The 27,582-nt window shown below is 44.6% G+C and overlaps 1 protein-coding gene across 1 annotated transcript in view; it reads left to right on the forward strand.

The window, feature by feature from the left end:
* apaf1 (apoptotic peptidase activating factor 1) overlaps window positions 1-27,582 on the forward strand; it is a 129,868-nt gene that overhangs the window by 26,498 nt on the left and 75,788 nt on the right. The window contains exons 20-22 of the mRNA XM_083632314.1: window positions 542-661; window positions 1,008-1,133; window positions 22,337-22,462. Coding sequence (XP_083488440.1) covers window positions 542-661; window positions 1,008-1,133; window positions 22,337-22,462 — 372 coding nt within the window. The remainder of the gene's footprint in view (window positions 1-541; window positions 662-1,007; window positions 1,134-22,336; window positions 22,463-27,582) is intronic.

Here is a 27,582-nt window from a genome sequence, read left to right on the forward strand (position 1 = left end):
AAGTTGAGATCGGAATCAATAATAACGCCAAGATTTTTGACTTGATTCTTAGGCTTCAGGGATCGAGACTCAAGGCATGCAGTGATTTTTAGCCTTTGTTCTTTGGGACCAAAGACGATCACCTCTGTTTTGTCTTTGTTTAGCTGTAGGAAATTCTGGCACATCCAGTTATTTATTTGATCAATGCACTGGCACAATGATTCTATGGGAGCATAGTCAGCTGAGGGAAAGAGTTATATACAACTGAGTGTCGTGTCATCTGCGTAGTTATGATAGGCTACTTTGTTTTTTTGCATAATTAGGCCTAGAGGGAGCATATAAAGGTTGAAGAGAACGGGCCCCATAATGGATCCTTGAGGCACCCCACAAGTCATCCTAGTTAGGTCAGATGTGTAATTGCCAATGGAGACGAAGTACTTCCTGTCTTGAAGATAGGACACACACCCAGACAGTGAGATGCTATGTTGGCTGTATTTCTTCTCACTGATACTCTTATGTTATATCTAAGCCTGGTTCCTATTGTATGCTGTTTTTCTTGTAGCTATGGGAGACTAAGAAGGTGCACACCTCCTCAGCCGTCTCCCTGAAGAGAGACTCTGATGTTCTCTTCAACGACGAAGACATCACAGTGACAGCTGCAGACAACTGCAACAGACTGCAGGTGTGTGGGTGTGTGTGTGTGTGTGTGTGTGTGTGTGTGTGTGTGTGTGTGTGTGTGTGGTTGTGTGCGTGCGTGCGTGTGTATTATTAACCATTAATGGTCTGAACATTGCTGGCATGACGAAGAGCAAAACCAAACAGCTTGCCAAATATTGCTCTGTTTCAGCTGTCATAGGCAGCCTGGCTGTGTGGAGGAGAAGGTGCTCTGTGTACCCTTAGGTGCCCATGAATTGTCTAACCCATTATTATTTATCCCTGTAATTTTAATATAATTTCTGGACTCAAATAAAGCGTGTGTGTGTGTGTGCTTGTGTACGTGTGTGTGTGCACGCGTACGTGTGTGTCAGGTGCGTGATGGTAAGACAGGATCAGTGCTGTTCCAGTCGGAGGAGCAGCCCTCCAGGATCCGCTGTACCTGTATCAGCAGAGAGCCGTCTGCTGTGGTCCTGGGCCGGGAGGATGGCACTGTGCAGGTAGAAAACACGCCTAGGGCCTGTGTCCACATAGCGTTTTAGCATTTAGGGCCTGTGCCCACATAGCGTTTAGCATTTAGGGCCTGTGCCCACATAGCATTTAGCATTTAGGGCCTGTGCCCACATAGCATTTTAGCATTTAGGGCCTGTGTCCACATAGTGTTTTAGCATTTAGGGCCTGTGCCCACATAGCGTTTTAGCATTTAGGGCCTGTGCCCACATAGCGTTTTAGCATTTAGGGCCTGTGCCCACATAGCGTTTTAGCATTTAGGGCCTGTGTCCACATAGCGTTTTAGCATTTAGGGCCTGTGCCCACATAGCGTTTTAGCATTTAGGGCCTGTGTCCACAACATAGCCTTTTAGCATTTAGGGCCTGTGCCCACATAGCGTTTTAGCATTTAGGGCCTGCGTCCACATAGCGTTTTAGGGCCTGTGTCCACATAGCGTTTAGGGCCTGTGTCCACATAGCGTTTAGGGCCTGTGTCCACATAGCATTTTAGGGCCTGTGTCCACATAGCGTTTAGGGCCTGTGTCCACATAGCGTTTTAGGGCCTGTGTCCACATAGCGTTTAGGGCCTGTGTCCACATAGGGCCTGTGTCCACATAGCGTTTAGGGCCTGTGTCCACATAGCGTTTAGGGCCTGTGTCCACATAGCGTTTTAGGGCCTGTGTCCACATAGCGTTTAGGGCCTGTGTCCACATAGCGTTTAGGGCCTGTGTCCACATAGCGTTTAGGACCTGTGTCCACATAGCGTTTTAGGGCCTGTGTCCACATAGCGTTTAGGGCCTGTGTCCACATAGCGTTTTAGGGCCTGTGTCCACATAGCGTTTAGGGCCTGTGTCCACATAGCGTTTTAGGGCCTGTGTCCACATAGCGTCTAGGGCCTGTGTCCACATAGCGTTTAGGGCCTGTGTCCACATAGCGTTTTAGGGCCTGTGTCCACATAGCGTTTAGGGCCTATGTCCACATAGCGTTTTAGGGCCTGTGTCCACATAGCGTTTAGGGCCTGTGTCCACATAGCGTTTTAGGGCCTGTGTCCACTAGGGGTGTGCCACCTTAGGCACCTCACGATTCGGTTCGATTATGATTCAGGGTGCTACGATTCGATGATTAATCGATTATTACGATTATCACAATTAATCACGATTTTCGATGCATCTTTTTCCCCATACAGGATTTCTTTGTCAGTATCTTTTTCCCCATACAGGATTTCTTTGTCAGTATCCATTAATTAAAGTAAACAAACAAATTTACCTCCATTGTCTTTTATTTAGATCAATCAGACCAAACAATACATCCAAAACATTTCCCACAACAAAAAGCTGCTCTTATTCACAACAAATTACAGGTGAGATTATTTTAAATAAAGTGCCTTTGGAAATAAGACTTATTTTCTTTTAACCAAAATATGGTCGCCCAATTTTAGTCGCCTTATATTTTGAGTAATTAAGATACTATGCAGTCATAAGCCGGCTTAATAATGATGATGTGACAGAAAAGTAAGTATAATAGTCTATAGTATATTGTATAATAGGCCTATTCAGTGTGCGCACCGGGTGTAGTAGTAGTAATAATGATAATAATAATAATAATAATAATACATTTGTGTAATTTCGTTTTTTTTTTTTTTTTTGGTTTTTCTGATTATAACAAACAAAAACAAGAGCATGACAGCTCAGACACAACATTGGTCTGGACAGTGACAGAAGGTGAAAGAATAAACCAAAAAATAAGTGAGAAGAAAAATAAGGTCAATCTCCAGAGACATGATGCACTACATGATTGTTTGGTGCAAATTTCTCTTCTCTTAAATTTTTTTCCCCCTTCTGGTCCTTTATACCAGAACAAACAAACTCCGACAGAAACAAAACAAAAAAACAGACAGCAAAAACACGCGCGTACACACACACTCCAATGCTACAACATGGTGATTGTGGTTGTAAAGATAGAAAAATAAAAATAAATGAATCTTGTGAATAGGATCCTGCATAGGGGGATCCAAGGGAGGTCAGTCAGGCGAACTACCCGCCGTCCCTGACCACATCGAGGTAGGCCAGAAACGGGTCCCAAACAACAACAAATTTTCCAAGTGAGTTGGTCCTCAGGAACCTGAGTTTCTCCATCCGTATAACAGAAATCATATCCGCCAGCCACCGCTGAAAGAAGGGTGGAGAGGGGGACTTCCATTCCTGCAAAATTTGTTTCTTGGCAACAATTGTCCCCTGTGCCAGAGCTTGTTGCACAGCTATGGGGAAGTCCAAAGAGGACTTCGAGCAGCCTAGGATGGCGAGCTCTGCTTCCGGCTGAAGGGCTATCCTGTAGGCCTTAGAATACCAGTTGAATACCTTGGTCCAGAATCCAGTCAGTAAAGGACAAAACCAGAAAGCATGAGACAAAGTGCCCTCGGATACATGACACCTGTTACACAGTGGTGAGACAGATGGATAAATCCTGTGCAATTTATGGTTAGAATAGTGGAGACGGTGAGTGACTTTAAATTGGATCAGTTGGTGTCTACTATTAACTGAACAGAGTTGTATCATAGACAGGCTCCTATCCCATATAATGTCAGACAGCTCAATGCCAAGTTCGCCCTGCCACGCTTCTCTAATCCTCTCAGTCGAGGCTGTAGTGCAATTATCAAACAGGCATACAAATCTAGAAATTAGACATTTGGAGTGAGGAGGGCTCAGCAATACATCAAAGAAAGTATGTTCCTTTGGGAGCACTTCAAAGGTGTGAATCCTGGATCTAACATAATTTCTAAGTTGCAGAAATCTGAGCCAGTTGGTACCAGACAGCTCAAACTTCCTTTTCAGTAGATCAAAGGATGCAAAATGGCCATCTATGTATAAGTCTTTGATGGAAACTAGACCCCTCTCACTCCAGGCATGATAGTTTCTGTCTGACCATGGGGGCAGAAAAGAGTGACTGAAACAAATTGGCATGTGAACAGAAACATCTGGTAAATTCAAAACATTCCTAATTTGGTTTAGGATTCTAACAGAGTTTTTCACAACAAAGCTTGGATTTTCTAAGATCCCAGGGTTATCTAACTTAGCAAACAATATAGCTGACAGTGAGGAGTTGCCAACAGAGCTGGCCTCCATTTTTAACCACAGGGGGGCCCCGGAAGTCAGATCACCAGGCGTTCCTTGAAGCCAAAACATTAGAGCTCTAACATTAGCAGCCCAGTAATAGTGCCTAAACACTGGTAAGGCCAGGCCTCCTTCAGACTTGGGTTTTTGCAAATGAATTTTTGAAATTCTATGATTCTTATAGTTCCAGATGTAAGACATAATTATGGAGTCCAGTTTTGTAAAAAAAGCCACTGTGAGAAAAATGGGGAGGTTCTGACACAAATAGAGGAACCGGGGAAGTGAGACCATCTTAATTGAATTTATCCGACCAATCATAGACAGAGGCAAAATTTTCCAATTTTCTATACATTGTTTGAGTCTTAGAATAAAGTCATCAAAATTCAACTTAACTATTAGTTCCGGATCTCTGGGTATGGTCAAACCAAGATAAGTAAGGTGATCCTTTGCCAGTTTGAATGGGAGATTTTCCAGAAAACCGGGAGTGAAAACATCAGAAAGAGGCATGAAGTCACTCTTTGTCCAGTTAATTGTGTACCCAGAGAGTTTACTAAAGGAGGTGACTAGTTCTAGGAGAGGGGGAATCGATTTTTCTGAGTTATGTAGATATAATATTATATCGTCAGCATACAAACTGATACGCGTTTCAGTCCCACCAACCTCCAGCCCGGCAAGGCTTGGGTGACTACGTATTTTTAGGGCTAGGGGTTCAAGTGCAACAGCGAAGAGGGCCGGAGAGAGAGGGCAACCCTGCTGGACCGAGCGAAGTAGTGAAAAGCTAGTTGACTTGTCGCCATTAGTTATTACTGAGCATGTTGGACTAGCATATATGAGCTTTACCCAGGATATGAATGATTTGCCGAACCCGAATCTACGCAGTGACTCAAACATATAAGGCCACTCAACCTGATCAAATGCCTTCTGTGCATCAAGCGACAAAATAGCTGCGCCGTTAGTCTTACTATAATCTGTATATATAGTATTGAGGAGACGTCTGACGTTAAAGAACGAAAACCTATTTGGAATGAATCCTGTCTGGTCGGGGTGAATAATAGATGACAAATGCCTATTCAACCGGGTGGCCAACGTTTTAGTGATTATCTTTCTGTCAAAGTTCTGCAGCGCTATGGGTCTGTAGCTTGCCGGGTCTACTTCCTCCTTCCCCTTTTTTAAAATAAGGGAGATGTTAGCTTCATACAATGTTTTAGGTAAGGCATTATCTTTCTTAGAGCTGGATATCATTCTGAGGAGGAGTGGGGCAAGAATGTCATAGAATTTCTTGTAGAATTCAGCGCCAAAGCCATCCGGTCCGGGCGCTTTTCCTGATGGGAATGATTTAATAGCAGATGTTATTTCTTCCGGTGTGAAATCAGAATCTAAGTCGTCTCTGGCGGCATCGCTAAGTTTGGGTGTTTCGAGAGGGTCAAAGAAGTCATTCAGATCAGACTGAGCAGCATCATACTTAGATGAATAGAGTTCACTGTAAAACTCCCTAAAACGATCATTTATTTCTTTTGGGTTCGTCAGCAAGGTGCCCCTCTTTGATTTAATAGTAAGGATTGACCTGGAGGCTTTAATGCCCTTAAGCTGGCGCGACAGGAGCCCCTCTGGCTTATCTCCCAATTCAAATTGTTTTTGTCTCAACTTGAAGAGGAGAGTATTTATTTGACCACCCAGGATGCAGTTGTATTCATATTTTAGCTTCAGTATTTTATTATAATCTTCAGATGATTTCGAGACCTGGTATGTCGCTTCAAGGGCAGGGAGAGTGTTCTCAATCTCTAATAATCGACTCCGTCTCTCCTTTCTGGCAGCGGATTCATATGAGATTATGTCTCCACGGATGACAGCTTTGAGTGTTTCCCATAGTATGGAATCTGAGACTTCGCCGTTATCGTTGAATTCCATAAAGCATATCAATTTAGAGGTGATATACTCTATGAACTTCCCCTCAGCGAGCAGGGAGGTATTAAAACGCCAAGAATGAGTCTGTTTGGGGAGAGAGAGACTTAGGGACAATGTCAAGGGGCTATGATCAGAAATCAGTCTGTTATGGTATTTGGTGTCAGTGACGTGGGAAAGCAATTGAGAGTCTATTAAAAAGTAATCTATTCTGCTATAGGACGTGTGCACATGAGAGTAGAATGAGTATTCCCTATCAGTGGGGTGGTGAATCCTCCAGACATCAACCAGATTTCTAGATTTAATCAAACTGTTTAAGACCTGTACTGATGAAATATGTGGGGGTGGGCGTGAAGATAATCTGTCTAAGTGTGGATCTAGGTAGCAATTCAAGTCACCTCCGATTATGATATTCGAGTAATTAGCATCAGGAAGTAAATCAAAAACATTTTTGAAAAAGGTGGGTTCATCTGTGTTGGGACCATAAATATTAAGTAAAGTTAACGGAAAAGAATCAATAGTGCCAGAAATTAAAATGTACCTTCCAAAAGGATCTGAGGTGATGGAGGTGAGCTGGAAAGGAGTGTTTTTGTTGAAGAGGATGGCAACACCGCGAGCGTGGGATGAAAATGATGCTTGGTAGACCTGGGAAACCCAGTTGCACCTCAGCTTATGTTGTTGCGTTGACATGACATGAGTTTCCTGCAAAAGGATGATATTCGCAGACAGCGAGTTAAGGTGCTTAAACACCTTCTCTCTTTTGACTTGCTTACCTAGCCCCTTGACATTCCATGTTACTATTTTTATATCCCTACCCCCCAACTGGATGTTATTCTGAGAAGCAGGCATTTATAGACAAAAAAGAATTACAGGTACACCGTGCAGCAAATTGGAGTACACACACACATGCGCACACATACACACAAACACACACACACACGCACAAAACAGAACAAAAACAAAGATATAAAAGCTGACCAGAGCTGAGCTCCACAAGAGCACGCATATCCCCCCCCCCCCACACACACGCACCCGAGCGCGCGCACACGCACGCACACACACACACACACACACACACACACACACACACACACACACACACACACACACACACACACACAGAACATGGCTATGCTGTAGACCAACATAAAATAAATGTAACCTCAACCTGCCGCGCCACTGTATGGCAATACTCTTTTCCTTGAGCATCATGAAAAGAAGGAAATAAGAAAAGACTATGCCCCCCCCCCTCTACTCAAATAGCAAAAGAAAAACAAACAAACAAACAAACAAGACAACAGCAAAAATGTGGTGAAGAGAGGAGGAAGAGAAAGGCTAAAAAAAAAAAAAAAAAAAAAAAAACATGGGATTTTAGCACTCTGCAAATAGATAGTTCCCAATAGCATGTTGGATGATCTGCAAAAAACATTTAATTAGCATGAAATTAATATATTCTCATTTTAAAGTCAAAATTATAACATTTCTCTTTTTTTTTTTCTTTTTTTTTAATTCTCCTTCTGGGATTGAAACGATTTTAACGTCTTTAGGCAGTCCCAGGTGATCATGTAGCCTAATAGACACCTCTAAGCTAGGTGCATAGAGCTTGTAAATACGCGAGCTCCGTTGAGTAGTCCATTACGTTTCTTCGCTGTTTCCAGCCCAAGTAGGTGTTACCTGTAGGTTGCGTTCCCCACTGCAACGTTAAGTCACTGACCGTCCCGTTTGATCTGTCTGATGAAGTCCTCAGCGTCGCTGGGATTATTAAAGATGCGTGGCTGTCCCTTATATGTCACAATCAGGCGGGCGGTAGGGATCATACCACAACGAAGCCCCATTGATCGAAGTTGGCGTCTCGCCTCATCAAACTCCTTTTGCTTCTTGTGTATACCTGCTGCCATGTCCTGGTAGAACCTGACTCGCTGGTTGTTGTAGAGGACATCACCCTTCTTCATGGCCGCTCTTAACACCATCTCTTTGTCTCTATAAATCAGAAACTTCATTATGACTGTTCTGGGGGAAGCGTTGCGCTCTGTTCTCAGGCCGATTCGGTGCGCTCTCTCGATAGTGAATTTGGTGGAGGCAGGCAAACCCACGGCTTCTGGTATCCAGCTCTCCAGGTATGAGCATGCGTCTTCGCCCTCTGCTCCCTCGGGAAGATTAACAAGCCGTAGGTTGGAACGTCTTGATCTTGTTTCCAGGTCCAGTACTTTTTCCTCCAAATCTTTATTTTTACCTTCCAGAGATTGTATTTGGGATTGGAGAGCGGTGACGTTGTCTTCAGTTGTTGAAATCCTGGTCTCTGCTTGTGTGACTCGCTCGGCGCAGTCAGTGATGTCTTTCCTGACATTTTCGATAGCGGCCAATACACCGTCGAATCTGGTCGAAAACTCCGCTTTCATGTTGTCGATGGCCGCCAGAATGGTTGCCGAGACGCCAGCAGACTCTTCGGCAGGCGCCTGGTCATTGTTGTAGCTAGTATCCGTCGCTGAGTCCTCATGTGGGCTGTTAGCCTCAGCCATTTCCCCAGTGGAGCTAGCTTCAGCTTTAGCTTCGTCGCTAGCAGTAGAGCCTGTTGCTACGAACTCCGACAGTTTAGATTGGCGTGTCGTTCGGCTTTGGGTCTTCTTCTTTGCAATCTTTTTTGGACCCGTCATTACCGTTTCATTTCTTTTTACTGCATGTGAATATAGAGTCTTGATTGCAGGTTTAAGAAGAGATCTTTATCAGTCAGTGGCGGAGCAGGTTAACGTGCGTCTAGTCAGCCAGCCGCCATTTTCCTTGTAATTTCGTTTTCTAAACAAATCTTATGTTTTGTTTTATAATGCATTTGCACTGAAAGGATTTGTTTAACTAATATTTGTGAACTTTCATTTTCATATATTTTTTTTTAACAGTTATTGTTCATAATGTGCTTAATTTATTAATTAAAACGTTATTGATAATGAAGTAGCCTATGCCTCCTCATGTTCATTCAGGGATACTATGATGACAGTGGTTTGGGGCCCCCACTCTAACATGTTGCATAGGGCCCCAAAAGGCCCAGAAGCGGCCTTGGCCGCGGCTGCACTGAGCACTCCCTCTCTCTCACCCCGTATGAGAGGCTGACGAGGCAGGGATGCAAATCATTCCTCAGCAGAAGCGTCATGCCCATTGTAACTGAGGGGGCAATTGCCCCCTCAGATTTTTGAGAGGTAATTTTTTTTTTTTTTTTTTTTTTTTTTTTTTTTTTTTTTTATAAACATAGGCTATATTATTATAGGCTGTGTATGGTAGTTGAAACATAGTTTCAAGTTTACGTTTATGTATGTTTGTAGTTAAAACAAAAACATAAATACTGTATAGGCTACATACAGTACAACACAAAAGGCTGTTATTTACCCTTTGTCGCCACCTGGTGAGTAAATATATATAACTAAAACCATTAGAATTGACAACCGGTCCGCGACTTTTTTTTCCCATGTATCTACCAGTCCTTGGCACAAAAAAGGTTGGGAACCCCTGCTCTAGAGGAAAGATTTCTACCTTCTGAAAAGGCAATACCAGCCAAAATAAACATTGTGTTACATTGCTTTGAAACATGTGGTCTCCCTTTTTTGTCAAGTCCATTGAGCCTGGGCAGTGGCAATGTACTTAGTCTGGTGATTATGGATCTTTCCAGGAGGCTGAGCAGTTTGGAAAATAGCCTTATGGTTACACCTGCTGAGTCTGTTAATTTAAAATTAGATATTCCTCTAAATCTGGCTTCCAACCCCCCAAATTTTTTGCCGCCCTCCGGGCGGCGCCAGAGTTCGCCCCCTCAGATTTTTGGCTTGCATGACGCCCCTGTTCCTCAGCACATATACGCGGTGGTAAAATGTTTTTGAAGGATGTCCTGGTGGAGGTGTATGTTGTAGGCTTGTTGTAGGCTACATGCTTTGCAGCTAAGCTTTAAGCTGGAATTATGCTTGAAGTTTGGACTGTCGCACGGAAATGAGAGACACTGAATCTTGACGAGGAAACGTGTGGAGCTTTTATACACTGTGTGGGTTTCTGCTCGCGGAAGTGAGCGGGAGTTGAAAACTCCACTTTGTCCGCCCAGCCGCCTCCACGTAGTTACACAATTCGGGGTGTGCACAGCCAGGCGAAAACCGTCTGCACAGGAGCCTTGTGGAGGGGCGCGTCTGCTGATTTGACTCACTTTTCCGTGCGGACACTCACTGCGGGAAGCATAATGATACCTTTAGTCGGGGCTTGGATCCATGCAGCCAGACTTCATCTGCTTTTGATATCTTCACGGTGCGTCTTGCAGCCGCTGTGATTGTGTGCGAGCAGCCCCACCTGTCTGAGTCAGTACTCAGACACACCGCACGTGCAGCATGCAGCACGTAGGTTCTGACTGGTAATTAGTAACATCGTTCCGATTGTAACAGCAATAAAATGTCACATATACAGTATGTCACTCACAACAAGTATTAAAACATATTTATTTGGTGTATATTTTGCTGTTTGCTGCTGTACATATTTTGTTGCATGTTAAATCGTGGTTGCCCCTGCAAGCATTTTCTCTGTCTACAGTCGGTCTTATGAGTCCGTCCCTTAAAACTGTCCGGCCGGCTTTTTTCTTTCCGGGCGCTACGGCTCTGTTTCTGTGGTCATGAAAAGTAATCGATAATCGAACATTTTGCATCGATTTTAATCGTTACGTGTCTCATCGCGATGCATCTAAGAAACGATTTTTCGGCACACCCCTAGTGTCCACATAGCATTTAGGGCCTGTGTCCACATAGCGTTTAGGGCCTGTGTCCACATAGCGTTTAGGGCCTGTGTCCACATAGCAGTTAGGGCCTGTGTCCACATAGCGTTTAGGGCCTGTGTCCACATAGCAGTTAGGGCCTGTGTCCACATAGCGTTTAGGGCCTGTGTCCACATAGCAGTTAGGGCCTGTGTCCACATAGCGTTTAGGGCCTGTGTCCACATAGCAGTTAGGGCCTGTGTCCACATAGCGTTTAGGGCCTGTGTCCACATAGCGTTTAGGGCCTGTGTCCACATAGCAGTTAGGGCCTGTGTCCACATAGCGTTTAGGGCCTGTGTCCACATAGCGTTTAGGGCCTGTGTCCACATAGCGTTTTTCTGCCTGTTGGAGTGGAAAAAGTTTGCACCTTGCTGTAGGTGTTTGGTTGTGTTTGGTTGTGTATTAATCTCCCTCTCACCTTGCTGTAGGTGTTTGGTTGTGTTTGATTGTGTTTGGTTGTGTTTGGTTGTGTATTAATTAGGGATGCACGATATATCGGCAATCATATCGGTATCGGCCAGTATCGGCCGATTTTTTTACATATCGGTCATATCGGTATCGGTCAGATGTTGCAATGTTAATATCGCTTATCATTATCAGCCAAATTCTTCACATTGATATGAAATAATGCAGTAAATCTATGATTTATGGGCTTTTCCAAAGGCTTTGCAAATAAAGAAATGCATAACTTTTTCAAATTCAGTGTTAACATGTGTTTTTCAGTATGTACAAAATGTGATGATCATAAAAATGTGGTTTTATACAGATCATATCGACATCGGTAAATATCGGTTATCGGCCATAACAGCAATGTTAATATCGGTTATCGGCATCGGCCAAAATTTTCATATCGGTGCATCCCTAGTATTAATCTCCCTCTCACCTTGCTGTAGGTGTTTGGTTGTGTTTGATTGTGTTTGATTGTGTTTGGTTGTGTATTAATCTCCCTCTCACCTTGCTGTAGGTGTTTGGTTGTGCGCTGCCCGGAGCACTTTTTGTGAGGAGAAAAGTGGATGATAGCATCACCTGCTGGTAGCTTACTTGCCGCCAGCGTCTCCGCCATTGCAATTGGTTTGCTGGAAAAAGCTGTTCACCTCAACCACCGCTTTCCTGAAAAGGTTAACATTTTGGCAGAACTTTTGAAAGCGCTCCGCGGCTGCCTTTTGCCCACCTTTCAACCAATTCCCATTGCTTTTAATGAGGAAAGGTGCTGGAGCTCAGAAAAAAATGCTATGTGGACACACAGCCTTAGACATGCTTTTAACTGCTTACCTTACAGTCATCTTCAACTGTAGAGTGTGTGTGTTTGCAAACATTGGTTTATTGATTGGATCCCCATTAGCTGACGCCCGAACGCCAAGCTACTAGTCTTCCTGGGTCCAAGACACACAATACAACTTGGTGATGTGTGTTTTCAGTGTGTCAGTCTGTGTCAGGGAAGTAAATTAACTTTATTGAGACACTTCATTCCACAATCAAACTTAAATGCCGTTTTTCTGCACATGAGAAAAAATAATTATCTACAAATGATGTCTGTTCTTAATTGAGTAGTAAAAGTAATTCTATGTTTTATTATTGAGGAAAATGTAACTGACTGTGAATCTTCACACCTTAGCTGCAAAGTTTCACTCCTGCTACTCTTTGTCTTCAGAAAGAAAATCTATACATTGCCACAAATGTGCTTTGAGTCGACAAAGAATCTGCACGTTTGTGCACTAATCACAGCGGCACATAAATGACTAAAAGCACCAGCCACTATCACAATTAACCAGACAAACAGAGAGTTTTACAATCAAATTCAACCTGCAAATGATGGCTTGTGTGTGTGTGTGTGTGTGTGTGTGTGTGTGTGTGTGTGTGTGTGTGTGTGTGTGTGTGTGTGTGTGTGTGTGTGTGTGTGTGTGTGTGTGTGTGTGTGTGAATAGTGTATTCTGTGTGTATAAATCTCTCTCACCTTGCTGTAGGAGGTGTTTGGTTCTGTCTAAATCTCCCTCTCACCTTGCTGTAGGAGGTTTTTGCTTGTATAAATCTCCCTCTCACCTTGCTGTAGGAGGTGTTTGGTTGTATAAATCTCCCTCTCACCTTGCTGTAGGAGGTGTTTGGTTGTATAAATCTCCCTCTCACCTTGCTGTAGGAGGTGTTTGGTTGTGTACAAATCTCCCTCTCACCTTACTGTAGGAGGTGTTTGGTTGTATAAATCTCCCTCTCACCTTGCTGTAGGAGGTGTTTGGTTGTATAAATCTCCCTCTCACCTTGCTGTAGGAGGTGTTTGGTTGTATAAATCTCCCTCTCACCTTGCTGTAGGAGGTGTTTGGTTGTGTACAAATCTCCCTCTCATCTTGCTGTAGGAGGTGTTTGGTTGTATAAATCTCCCTCTCACCTTGCTGTAGGAGGTGTTTGGTTGTGTACAAATCTCCCTCTCATCTTGCTGTAGGAGGTGTTTGGTTGTATAAATCTCCCTCTCACCTTGCTGTAGGAGGTGTTTGGTTGTGTACAAATCTCCCTCTCATCTTGCTGTAGGAGGTGTTTGGTTGTATAAATCTCCCTCTCACCTTGCTGTAGGAGGTGTTTGGTTGTGTACAAATCTCCCTCTCATCTTGCTGTAGGAGGTGTTTGGTTGTATAAATCTACCTCTCACCTTGCTGTAGGAGGTGTTTGGTTGTGTACAAATCTCCCTCTCATCTTGCTGTAGGAGGTGTTTGGTTGTATAAATCTACCTCTCACCTTGCTGTAGGAGGTGTTTGGTTGTGTACAAATCTCCCTCTCATCTTGCTGTAGGAGGTGTTTGGTTGTGTTTATTGTGTTTGTGTATAAATCTCCCTCTCCCCTTGTTGTAGGAGGTGTTTGATTGGGTTTGGTTGTGTATAAAATCTCCCTTTCACCTTACTGTAGGAGGTGTTTGGTTGTGTTTGGTAAAAGGTAAATGGTAAATGGACTGCATTCATATAGCGCTTTTATCCAAAGCGCTTTACAATGTGCCTACATTCACCCATTCACACACCGAAGGCGGCCAGCTGCCACGCAGGGTGCTGGCACAGCCTTCGGGAGCAATTAGGGGTTCAGTGTCTTGCCCAAGGACACTTCGACATGCAGACTGGAGGAGCCGGGGATCGAGCCACCGACCTTCTGGTTGGTGGACGATGCGCTCTACCTCCTGAGCCACAGCTGCAGTGTTTGGTTGTGTATAAATCTCCCTCTCACCTTGTAGGAGGTGTTTGGTTGTGTTTGATTGTGTTTAGTTGTGTATAAATCTCCCTCTCACCTTACTGTAGGAGGTGTTTGGTTGTGTATTAATCTCCCTCTCACCTTACTGTAGGAGGTGTTTGGTTGTGTATAAATCTCCCTCTCACCTTACTGTAGGAGGTGTTTGGTTGTGTATAAATCTCCCTCTCACCTTACTGTAGGAGGTGTTTGGTTGTGTATAAATCTCCCTCTCACCTTACTGTAGGAGGTGTTTGATTGTGTTTGGTTGTGTATAAAGCTCCCTCTCATCTTGCTGTAGGAGGTGTTTGGTTGTGTATAAATCTCCCTCTCACCTTACTGTAGGAGGTGTTTGGTTGTGTATAAATCTCCCTCTCACCTTGCTGTAGGAGGTGTTTGGTTGTGTATAAATCTCCCTCTCACCTTACTGTAGGAGGTGTTTGGTTGTGTATAAATCTCCCTCTCGCCTTGTTGTAGGAGGTGTTTGATTGTGTTTGGTTGTGTATAAAGCTCCCTCTCACCTTGCTGTAGGAGGTGTTTGATTGTGTTTGGTTGTGGATAAATCTCCCTCTCACCTTGTTGTAGGAGGTGTTTGATTGTGTTTGGTTGTGGATAAATCTCCCTCTCACCTTGTTGTAGGAGGTGTTTGATTGTGTTTGGTTGTGGATAAATCTCCCTCTCACCTTGTTGTAGTATTGGCGGTATTGTTTTCAGCCCTGCTCCCTATTTGAACGTTTTATCACCTCTCTTGTGTTTGGTTTTGTATTAATCTCCCTCTCACCTTGCTGTAGGTGTTTGGTTGTGTTTGATTGTGTTTGGTTGTGTTTGGTTGTGTTTGGTTGTGTATTAATCTCCCTCTCACCTTGCTGTAGGTGTTTGGTTGTGTTTGATTGTGTTTGGTTGTGTATTAATCTCCCTCTCACCTTGCTGTAGGTGTTTGGTTGTGTTTGGTTGTGTTTGATTGTGTTTGGTTGTGTATTAATCTCCCTCTCACCTTGCTGTAGGTGTTTGGTTGTGTTTGATTGTGTTTGGTTGTGTTTGGTTGTGTATTAATCTCCCTCTCACCTTGCTGTAGGTGTTTGGTTGTGTTTGGTTGTGTTTGATTGTGTTTGGTTGTGTATTAATCTCCCTCTCACCTTGCTGTAGGTGTTTGGTTGTGTTTGATTGTGTTTGGTTGTGTTTGGTTGTGTATTAATCTCCCTCTCACCTTGCTGTAGGTGTTTGGTTGTGTTTGATTGTGTTTGGTTGTGTTTGGTTGTGTATTAATCTCCCTCTCACCTTGCTGTAGGTGTTTGGTTGTGTTTGGTTGTGTTTGGTTGTGTTTGGTTGTGTATTAATCTCCCTCTCACCTTGTTGTAGGTGTTTGGTTGTGTTTGATTGTGTTTGGTTGTGTATTAATCTCCCTCTCACCTTGCTGTAGGTGTTTGGTTGTGTTTGATTGTGTTTGGTTGTGTATTAATCTCCCTCTCACCTTGCTGTAGGTGTTTGGTTGTGTTTGATTGTGTTTGGTTGTGTATTAATCTCCCTCTCACCTTGCTGTAGGTGTTTGGTTGTGTTTGGTTGTGTTTGATTGTGTTTGGTTGTGTATTAATCTCCCTCTCACCTTGCTGTAGGTGTTTGGTTGTGTTTGATTGTGTTTGGTTGTGTTTGGTTGTGTATTAATCTCCCTCTCAGCTTGCTGTAGGTGTTTGGTTGTGTTTGATTGTGTTTGGTTGTGTATTAATCTCCCTCTCACCTTGCTGTAGGTGTTTGGTTGTGTTTGATTGTGTTTGGTTGTGTATTAATCTCCCTCTCACCTTGTTGTAGTATTGGCGGTATTGTTTTCAGCTCTGCTCCCTATTTGAACGTTTTATCACCTCTCTGTTTCGTTGCTTCTTTCTTTTTCTGTTGATCTCTCCTCCTTTTGTTCTGTCTGTCTCATTGCTGCATCGCTCTTTGTCTTGGTGATAAGTTGTTGTGGGGATGGGCAACTGGCGCGACCTCACTCAGTGTGGCCCCTGGGTCAATTTCACTTTTTTTTCTTTTCTTTTTTACAAGGCCCACCCAAATCTGTGTTTTTATTTTACTGTACATCCCAGAACATGGCGTTAGCATTGTCCATCCACATACTGTTTAACGTTAGCATTTGAGCTCATGCTATTGTAACAGACTATATCCAGTATGCACATTGCACATGCAACATTACTAATCTGATTAATATGACATATGTGGATGATGTACCCCATCAAATTGCTGTAGTGGGCTGTTTTAAAGCTAGAGCAAAGTTTCTGGTGTCATCTGAATGGAAGCATTACTAGTAAATATGAATGAATATGAATATGAATATGAAAAATATAAATGTTGGTATAATAAACTTTGATTACCAGTCCTTTTCATCAAATTAGTAGCTATAATTGGTGTTACAGTAGGCTACTGGTGGAGGTGCATGGTCACAATCTGGCCCTCTGGTAGCGAGGACATTTTTTCATGGCCCTCTCTATCATCAAAGTTGCCCAGTCGCAAGTGTGTATGCTTCTTGGTATGCACATGTAGCATACTGGTAGAGGACATCCCCAAAGCTCCAATGCTATATTAAAACACATGCACCTACGCACAGACGCACGCACATACATACAGTACATACACACACGCACACAGTCCCCTGGCCCTGACACATCTGTGCTGCAGCCGGGCCAGCCCCCTAAGGCAGAGAGCAGTCATTAATAATGAAGAGGTCCTGCAGTCTTAACGAGCACAGACTTTATGAGTTTGAATACGGCTCTTCATTCTGGCCCTTCATGCGTCCCTCCTCTTGTCTCCTGCACAGATATGACAAGGAAGGATTAGAGCATGCCAGGACATGGGAGCCCGTATAACCTTGTAGAACTCAAATACAGAAAGTATGTGATTTAAGCTACAGTGCTGAAGCAACTCCCCTTGGCACTGTTGTCCTGTCAAAGTTGCCCAAGCATGTTCCCTTCCATCTGGAGAATATGATTTGTGGGCCGGGTACCGCTTAATTTATTGAATGGTTAATGGTATGCACATTTTACCTTTATCAAAAAATTTCAGCTCCTGCGATTTTGCGATATTGCACTTGGTCATATTGCGATTTCGATGATATTTTTTTATTAATTGTGCAGCCAAAGTGTGTGTGTGTGTGTGTGTGTGTGTGTGTGTGTGTGCGTGCGCGCATGAGAAGAAAGGTTTAACTTAAAAGTATATCAGTGTAATTTGTCACCAGCTAGAAGCCTTCTTCACTGAAGGGGATAACATTACTCATTACCTAGTCCCATCACCGCCTTGCACTTGCCCAACTGGATAGGACAACACTGCAGTGAGTTCATTCATTCATTCATTCATTCATTCATTCATTTACTGCTGTTTCTTGGATAAATACTTATATCCATAGTCAGATGTAATAAAGATAGGAAGTGTCACTGATGTTAAACCTGAAGAAATGAAATAATTGAATTATCTTACCTTGCCATTTTGTTTCTATCCTTCACCATCTTAGTGTTTATCGTACATAGGGGTGCATCTAATAGTGTGCACAGCTACACATTCCGTTATAGTTGTGCTGTAAAACACAATCCAGGTTTCCTGTAAACCAGAATACACACTACTCGTTAATATGTATGCAGTGTTGTATATTTTATGAACCAAATCGAGCTGATGCAGACTGATTTTATGTGCAGTCCACACAACTCTTTCTGTCATTGTTCCCCCAGCTAACACCAGGGGGAGCCCATAACATTGTACAAGGTATTTGAGATGCCAGTGAGTGCAGGGGAAGGCATTCATTCCCTCTTCCCTCCTCTGGCCTTCTGCGCACTTAGTTTACTAGGGAAGAAATGACCCAGAATTCATCAGCTTCAGCAACCCCGTCACTGCCACGGACAGCTCCTGTGTGTCGGCCATAGCAACTTTGTCTCTGTTCTCCACTTGCACTCCCCGTGTGATGTGAACACCCTTTGACTGGTTGAAAGAAGTACAGGAGAGGACAGACCGTGTGTGAGAAGAATGCTGTGTGTGTCTGTGTGTGTGTGTGTGTGTGTGTGTGTGTGTTTTGTACCTGGCAGCAGGGCTGACGGCTAGGCAGGTAGCAGGATCATACATCTGTTGACCTTGCTGCTGGCCAGAGCCATAGATACAGTATAATCTCCATTTACTCCAGTGGACCAGATTTCTTTTTACCTCGCAATAGTTCCCGGAAGTAAAGTTCTAGATTAATCAGCGCTGTCGAGTCGCAGCAGAATGGACCATTTGTGATGTACTTTGAAAGGGTTAAGTTATCCTTTATTTATCCCCATGGGGAAATCCATCCTCTGCATTTGACCCATCCTCTACTAGGAACCTTCCTAGAACTAGGAGCACGGCCGGCGTGCCCCGAGGCTTGTTCTGTTCAGACCCTAACCCAAACATGGTCTGTGGCGTGCCCTGAGGCTTGTTCTGCTCAGACCCTAACCCAAACATGGTCTGTGGCGTGCCCTGAGGCTTGTTCTGCTCAGACCCTAACCCAAACAGGGTCTGTGGCATGCCCTGAGGCTTGTTCTGTTCAGACCCTAACCCAAACATGGTCTGTGGCGTGCCCTGAGGCTTGTTCTGCTCAGACCCTAACCCAAACAGGGTCTGTGGCGTGCCCTGAGGCTTGTTCTGCTCAGACCATAACCCAAACATGGTCTGTGGCGTGCCCTGAGGCTTGTTCTGCTCAGACCCTAACCCAAACAGGGTCTGTGGCGTGCCCTGAGGCTTGTTCTGCTCAGACCCTAACCCAAACATGGTCTGTGGCGTGCCCTGAGGCTTGTTATGCTCAGACCCTAACCCAAACATGGTCTGTGGCGTGCCCTGAGGCTTGTTATGCTCAGACCCTAACCCAAACATGGTCTGTGGCGTGCCCTGAGGCTTGTTCTGCTCAGACCCTAACCCAAACATGGTCTGTGGCGTGCCCTGAGGCTTGTTCTGCTCAGACCCTAACCCAAACAGGGTCTGTGGCGTGCCCTGAGGCTTGTTCTGCTCAGACCCTAACCCAAACATGGTCTGTGGCATGCCCTGAGGCTTGTTCTGCTCAGACATTTCAACCTTCACCTCAGATATGTCAATATTTTAGTGCCTGGTAAAATCCCAGGTGCCATGGGCCTCTCTCTCTTCCATGTTGAAAGTGCTGGATTGAAGACAACGTACGCTGGGTATTTTATGTATTTGTTCAATCTATTAACACATTGAGTGCCAAGGACGTCTGTGCACGTCCTAAAAAAAAGTAACGAGGAGTGCCAAGGACGTCTGTGGACGTCCTAAAATCATAATTCATATTATTCCATAATTCTGCTGTTTAAGGTCGTACCTAGCCAGTGAGCATGAATCCCTTCAAGGGATCACACGGCGCCACCTTAAACATCGTCACGGAAGCTGCGCCACCCACCTCAGATCCTTTACTTTGTGCAAGAGAAAGCGGAGAAAGCCGTGATCAAAGAGGAAACCGATGCATGCTTCAGCCAGAGCCGGTACAGATTGCTCTGTCTGCAGCGGAGAGTGGGCTCGGCTGCATCCGCGCTCACAACTGAGCTCTTATGCTTCTATCTATCTCCACATGATTTCCTGCCAGAAAGCCAGCATCTGAAGCCGAACGGCCAAGCCTTTTCGTTCAGTCGCGTTTGCCAGCGCGCATCATTTCCTTGATGCGCGCTGGGATCTGTCGGGGCAAAAACGGAGTCGAGAAAACAAACTCTGTGCGTGTGGGAGGAGCCCGCAGCTCAGAGGTGGAGAGGGGGGGGGGGGGGGGGGAGAGGGGGGGGGGGGGGGGGCACGCAGGCTGCACAGAAACCACACTACGCCACCACATCAGAAAACACCAGCCAGAGTCAGTGAATGTGCTCGAAATTAGAGTGCAAAAGGTATTCATAAAAGTGACTATATCTTGGAAAGTAAAAAAAAACGACAGAAAACCCTTGAAAGTGCACTTTTTTCAGAGGCTGCCATTTCATAATGGAACTGTCTAGAAACAAAAAAAATTCTTTGGAAGAAGCAGGAGTGTTCAATGTTTCATTAAAGTCCAGCCCCGTCAATATAGCCATAATAGAAAAAATTCTATAGCTGTTTTCAACTGAATGGAAGTGAATCTGGCACAGGCTGCAGACAATTTTACTGAAGCGCTGTGGCACTCAATGTGTTAAGAGAGGGTTTTTGCGTTTGTCCCCGATTTTGAATTGCAGTTCATTCTTGCGCTCATACAAATCATTAAACCTTTGTCAAGAATAATGTATTTATGATTAGGGATGTCCGATGTTGGCTTTTTTACCGATATCCGATATGCCGATATATGCAGACTTTTTTTCACCAAAACTAATTTCATGTAATAACATCACATATCTCCTGTCATGGAATTAACACATTATGCCTACTTTTATTGTGATGCCCCACTGGATGCATTCATAAATGCAACAAGGCTTTCCAAATGTAAACATATTCTGTGCAAAATAGGAAAACTACTCCAAACAAACATTCATATCTCAAAAACTATACATCACATCGCTTATATTTTTACATTTTGAGTGAGAGCAGAAGTAGCTCAATAGTTTGATGTATGCATGTCGTGTTAAAGTTGTGTGTCATTATTGGCATAAAAACCGATACTGATATTTTCCCGATATAAATCTTTTATGCTAATATCGGCGGGCCGATAATATCAGACATCTCTATTTATGATGTTTGCTTCGTTCCTTCCAGTCAATTGCTGGGCTTAATTTGAGTCATTTTAATTATCAGAGGATATGATAGATCTATCAGGAGGTTAAGTTAAGAAAATGACAGGTTTGCTTAGTGCCATGACAGTGTAGTTGTACTGCAGTTGTAATTCATATTGTTTCACTTCATAAGACCTTAATTAGCCTTTTTTCTGTACTCGTCATTGATGACAAGAAAAGGTTCAATTCAGTGGTCAGTTCAAACCTGTTGTTCAACTCTCTACTGGGTAAAGTTACTTAGTCTAGGCTGGGCACACACTTTTTTGGCTGAAGGAGCCCCAAACATATTAGGTGGGGACCTCCATTTAATCAGATTAATAAGGCTAATAAGGCTGTCCTAAGGAACTTAATCTGCAAAGATGTTTGCATTTCTTAACTAAGGGAGAGAGGGCAGTGACATCTACAATCAAAATAGTCCTTACCCATTCTCTTGTCAAGGGAGTGAAATAACAGTAAAATGATGCTATTCCTCATTTTGCTGAAGACCTCCCTGGAATCCCCTGAAGGACCGCTGGAAGTCCCCGGGCTTTGAGCAGCCACTCAGTTAGCCACTCAGGGTCTTCTCATATCTTCTCTCTCTTTCCCTGGGACCATGTGATTGAAACCAGCACTGAATATTCTGTGAAAGTTTCCCATCTCGATGGCTTATTAGAATGCGGTTTTCTATAGAAGCCGTATTCCCGAGGGAGATCACACGATGACATTTTTTGTCCCGGCTGAATGTTTTGAGCATCAAAGCTGTTTTGTTCTCCGTCTCTGCCGGTAATGTCTGGCAGGCGGTCACATCGCGCTGCTAGGCGCCTGCGGTCTTGACCGGACTGATCAGTCGCACGCCGCGAGCTCACTATTTCCACCCTCTTCTCCACTTTCCTTTTGATGTGCTTATCACCATCGAGTCAGCGATCACACTCTTTTTCTGCTTATTATTTTTTTGATTTCCCCCCACATTTTCTCCCTAATTATACTTGGCCAATTTATCTCCATGCTGCCCTATTGGCTGCCCCGGTCACTGCTTCACCCTCTGCCGACCTGGGGAGAGCCGAGACTAGCACCATGCTTCCTCTGACACATGCACAGCTGCCAGCCGCTTCTTTTCACCTGACAGGGGGAGTTTCACCAGTAGGACTTAGCACGTGGGAGGATCACGCTATTCCCACCAGTTCCCTTCCACCCCGACCAGGTGCCCCGACCGACCAGAGGAGGCGCTAGTGCAGCGACCAGGACACATATCCCCAATCCAGCTTCCCACCCTCAGGCACAGCGTGGGCACAGCCAATCGTGCCTGTATGGACCTTTATTTATGTCGATGGTATGGACACCCGACCAAGCTGGAGGTAACACGTGGATACGAACCTGCGACCCTCGTGTTGGTAGGCAGGGAATCTACCACTACACTACCCGGACGCCCAACACACTCTTAACCCTCTGTCTTTTGTCACGCCATCCTTCCTCGCTATTGAATTGAAGTTGGGTGTTCATATGCTGACTGTGTTTCTCCCCCCCTCCAGGTGTTGGAGGTGCCGTCTGGGACGCCCTTGGCCACTCTGCTGGGACACACCAAGACGGTGCTACACTGCCAGTTCAGTCGGGACGGACAGACGCTCATCACGTCCTCCGAGGACACCACCATAAGGGTAAGAGGCTTTCGCGGATCTCTGTCTTTTCCCTTCTCTATGTCTCTCTTGGTCTTTTCTCTTCATGTCGCTCCCTCTCTTCCCCCATTCATCACTCTCTCTATTCCTCAACCCCGCTGCCTTTCCTCACCTAATTCACCTGCCCCACCCAACCTGCTTCACATTTTTCTTCCCTATCGATTATTCTTTTCCGTCGGCCCCATTCTTCACCTTGAGTAAAACTGCCTGCTCTGCTGAATGGCTCATCCACACAGTGTTCTGCTCTCTCCTCCTCTTACCTGTTACACTCCGCCAGCTTTTCTTCCGGCCTCTTCACCTCTCCATCTTTCATCCCCCTCTTTTTTTTTTTGCTCCTCTCCCTCCTTTCTCTCCTCACTCTGCTTTTGTTCCGCCACTCGATGGCTCTTTATCTCCCTCCTGCTCTAGTGTTGACAATGTGTGTATTTGTGTGCGTGTATGTGTGCGTTTGAGGCCATTCCGCTCCGTCACCCCTTCCAGCCCTCCTCACAACTCTCCGCCGTGCTCATCCCACGCTCATCTCCACCCCTCCCCCCCCACGCTCATCTCCACCCCTTCCTCCCCCCCCACGCTCATCTCCACCCCTTCCTCACCCCCCACCCCCCACGCTCATCTCCACCTCTTCCTCCCCCCCCACGCTCATCTCCACCCCTTCCCCCCCCCCACGCTCATCTCCACCTCTTCCCCCCCACGCTCATCTCTGCCTCTTCCTCCCCCCCCCACGCTCATCTCCACCTCTTCCTCCTCCCCCCCACGCTCATCTCCACCTCTTCCTCCCCCCCCCCACACTCATCTCCACCTCTTCCCCCCCCACGCTCATCTCCACCTCTTCCTCACCCCCCCCACGCTCATCTCCGCCTCTTCCTCACCCCCCCCATGCTCATCTCCACCTCTTCCTCCCCCCCCACTCTCATCTCCACCTCTTCCTCCCCCCCACGCTCATCTCCGCCTCTTCCTCACCCCCCCCACGCTCATCTCCACCTCTTCCTCCCCCCCCACGCTCATCTCCACCTCTTCCTCCCCCCCCACGCTCATCTCCACCTCTTCCTCCCCCCCCACGCTCATCTCCGCCTCTTCCTCAACCCCACCCCCACCCCACGCTAATCTTCACCTCTTCCTCGCCCCCCCCCCCCCCCGCTCATCCCCTCCTCCTCCACCTCTGCTTCATCTTTTTTCTTCTGGCCGACAGCTCTGTCCACCACAACACTGTCCCAGAGCGCAGCCCCCTCGCTCCGCATCCTGCTGCCTACGCCATCACTATTCAGTTTCACCAGCCGTCCACTGCTTATTCATGAGTTATTCAAATGCGCACTGTTTGACATATTCTCAGCAGGAAATGGAAGTGTGTGTTTTAGATGTATATCGAGGGGAAAGTGCAGACACTGAGTGAATATAAAGAGCTCTATTGGTGTTTATGTTAGCCGCTGATGGATGCTAACCTTTGGAGAAATGACAGACGCTGCTCAGAGAGAAGAAAGGTGCGAGCATGCACAGAAGGGAGTGATTGATGTGATGACCTCGCTCTGCCTGTCTTGTCCTTGTCCTTTGACCTGAGTTGAACTCCTGTCTGTACTGATTTTCCCACCTGCATATTGTTATTATAAAATGCAGAATCTGTAGTGGATAGATAGATAGATAAGTTTTATTTCTGTGTCATGCACCATATTCGTGGTGCCCAGCCCATATGGGCTTACAAGACACAAATCATTCAAGTTCAACAATACAAGCAACTTAACAAGCAAGTTACAAAAAGTTCAACCAAATATAAACAAGACAAGACAGAGTCATATATTCAGATAAACAACTTCTCCATTCTCAGTTTCCAAGCTCTCCCAATAAACCTGGCCAAGCTGAAGACTTCCTCTCTGAAATTGAATAGCCATTCCAACTTAACATCATCTCCTGGCCAGAATAGTTCAGGTTTCTTATTTTGCATTAACTGAAATAAAGGCAGTCTTGGTTCCTCGTATAGCATACGATGAAACAAAAAATTAAATTAATCTTCCACAACCCCTAATTCACATACAGTACAAAGTCTCTCCTCCTCAGCAATGGAATTTAACCTGCCCACCTCAATAGCCAGAGGGAGGGTACCCATTCTCAACTGGGCACATAGAGATCGTCTGGATCTATCCAGAGCTAATGTAACGTAAGGTTCTGGACTATACATATTTTTAATTTGAATATATGTTCTGAGTTTTGGTTTGAGCCAGATGTCATTAGCCCAATTTTCTTAATAGTCAAGAAATAGCCTATGTTTAATATAGTGAACACTACTGAAAATAAATTGCTGGTCAGCTTCCCTGAAAACAGCATTCATATCATTACACCATGGATAGTTGTGTTTTATCCCAGTTAAAAACTTGTTTTGCAACTCTACTCTCTCATATATTAGATAGACGGTTCCATAATCTCAACATTTCACCTTTTTGTTTGATCAAACAAGGCTCCCAACCCATGTCCCCTTGAAAAGCCAACACGGGTACAAATGTATGTATCCCCAGAAAACATCGGATTGCACGGGTTTGGATGGCATCTAGAGATGCTGCGATCCGATCATGTGATCGGATATCGGCGCGATATCAGCCAAAAAACATGGATCGGATCGGATCGGATTCCAGCGAAAATGACCGATCCAAGGCTCCGATATAAGCACTCCATTCCATGACTCCGCTCCAGGATTTCTATCCAGCATGCAGCAGCAGCAGCAGCAGCAGCACAGAGGCCGCGTTGAGCCTAGGATGGCCAGGGCCAAAACGTCAGACACACCCGTCCTTAACCTATGTGCGATTCGAAATCACGCGTCCGCACCAGTTTGACAGTTTCAAATTATAACAAAACAACCACTATTGCAATTTGCAATACATGTCCCGCAAGGTTTCTGAGATTAGGGGAAAGTCTGAGCTGGCGTTACGCTAAACCAAACGTGGGGATGAGGCAGTGGATTTGTTTTGGCGTTAACGTTAGCTGTTGTGATGATGGCTAACGTTAGCTAGCTGGTTAGGCTATCTAGTTGCAGGGCAGCGCTCCACAAGCTTGTTGTGACCAAAACCCCCGCATTTAAAGCATTTCATACTCCCAGAGCTGGCGTAAACCATAGAGAACCTCATGCATTAGCCTACTCAAAATGAAACGTCCAGGGTTTGTGTCTCCAAAATCAACTAACGCTAAACGTTACATGCAAGCTAACGTAGCTAGTTGCGGAGCACTCATGATCTATAAGGAAAACGAATGCGCACATAGCCTACATAATTGTCAACATCACATACATGTATTTTCTTTAATCTAGACTACAGGCATCATTTTTCAGTCAAAAGTGAAACGACACAGATATGATGGCGTATAGTGAGGCTTTCCATGCCTCACTATAGAACTGGCCCCATGTTCAGACCGCTTATATGTTGCCGTCATGCCAATAAGAGTCTAAATGTAATTTTTTATGTTTTATCTGCAGACTAAGCAGCTAGGCTTTCGGTTCTATAAAAGCCATTATTTTTTGTATTGACTATTGAGTGATACACTTTACTAAAAAAAATATTATATCACAATAGTGATGTCAGATTTGCTTAGGTCAGAGCTATGGAATATTAAATCATCCATCTCGCCCAGCCCTAATTTGATTGTTATGTTTTAGTTTTACATCAAATGAATTAGATGAACTAAATCGTTTACATACTATATTACCAAAGCACACACATACATACCTAACCCTAAAAATGTTTGTTGCCTGCTAGCTATCAGACAGCATAGAGAGACTTAAATATGTGCTGGATCGAAATCGGTATCGAATCGGGTATCGAAATTTGATCGGAATCGGATCGGTTTTGAGCTAAAATATCGAAATCGGATAGGAATTGAAAAATCTCGATCGCAGCATCTCTAGCATTCACCTTGGAAAATTCCTTATTTCCCCAAACTCAAGCTGCATAAAACAAAATTAGTGACAAACATGCATGATAAAGCTTTGAAAATGTAGCATAACCAAGTTTTCACTTTACTTATTACTGAACCCAGGGTGGATGTGCAAGTCCAGAGAGATGCATTAGTATATGTTTCAGACAGAAAAGCACAAAATCTCACAAAGAATCGGTGACCTACCATTAGAAATGTTGTACAATTTTAGGTGCATTTCTACATTCTCAAAAACCCTGAGAAATGACAAAACTTGTAGGCTACACTGCAGGCTCCATTGCTCTGCACCAGTGGTTCCCAACCACCGGGTCCCCGGACCGCGAGGAAGCGACATGATTCGGCAGGGAGAGAAAGGGAGAGTGAGAAAGAGATAGAGAGTGAGTGAGGCAGAGAGAGAGAGACACACACACACACACACACACACACACAGAGACCTATAGTGTGCATTAAGAGAGGGAGCGTGAAATTGAAAGTAAAAAGACAGGAGCGCAAGGAGAGGACATTAAAACGCTGGATCGATTTCCACGTCTTTTGTGTAGTAAAAAAGACAACTAAATTAAATCATAAAGTGTTGCAAACACATTTCTATCTTGTGGCCATCCACAATCGATTTGAAGAAACAGTAACGTCTCACAGACATGAGAGAGAAAGAGAAATAAACACAGGCTGTTTGTGCGTGTGCATGTGTCCACATTGGTGAGTTGCAATCCTATCCTTAACAATCTATAATTCATATCTCTCACCTAAAAAGCCAATCAAAACATTTAACCCTAGCATTAACCTTAGTAGAGTTTTTCCTGTCCCTAATCTTAAAGGTTTACTATGCAACTATTAAAAAAACATTATATAATTAATTATACAAAAGTTTCCCCTCAAAACGATCACTTCTGGCCCATAGTGTGGCAGTGTGTTTATGTTGAGAGACGCTGCGCCCTGTGTGTATTTCCATGATGGGAGATTGTTTTGGTTTGTTCTGTGTGTATGTGGTCGAGCGTGGGCGAGGCTGTGTTTATGTGGAGAGAGAGTGCCGGTAAACCCTTCAAACGCAATGTTTAAAATGTTATTTTCGGATAGTTTCACAGTGGTTATCTACAGCAGAGGTTCTCAAATGTTTTTCAGCCAAGGACCCCTTACAAGATAAAAAATATACCGGGGACCCCCTCATTCTGATTTGTGATTTTGGGCTAAGC

The sequence above is a fragment of the Poromitra crassiceps genome, assembly GCF_964638095.1.
Source record: "Poromitra crassiceps genome assembly, chromosome: 2".
Taxonomy (NCBI): Eukaryota; Metazoa; Chordata; class Actinopteri; order Beryciformes; family Melamphaidae; genus Poromitra; species Poromitra crassiceps.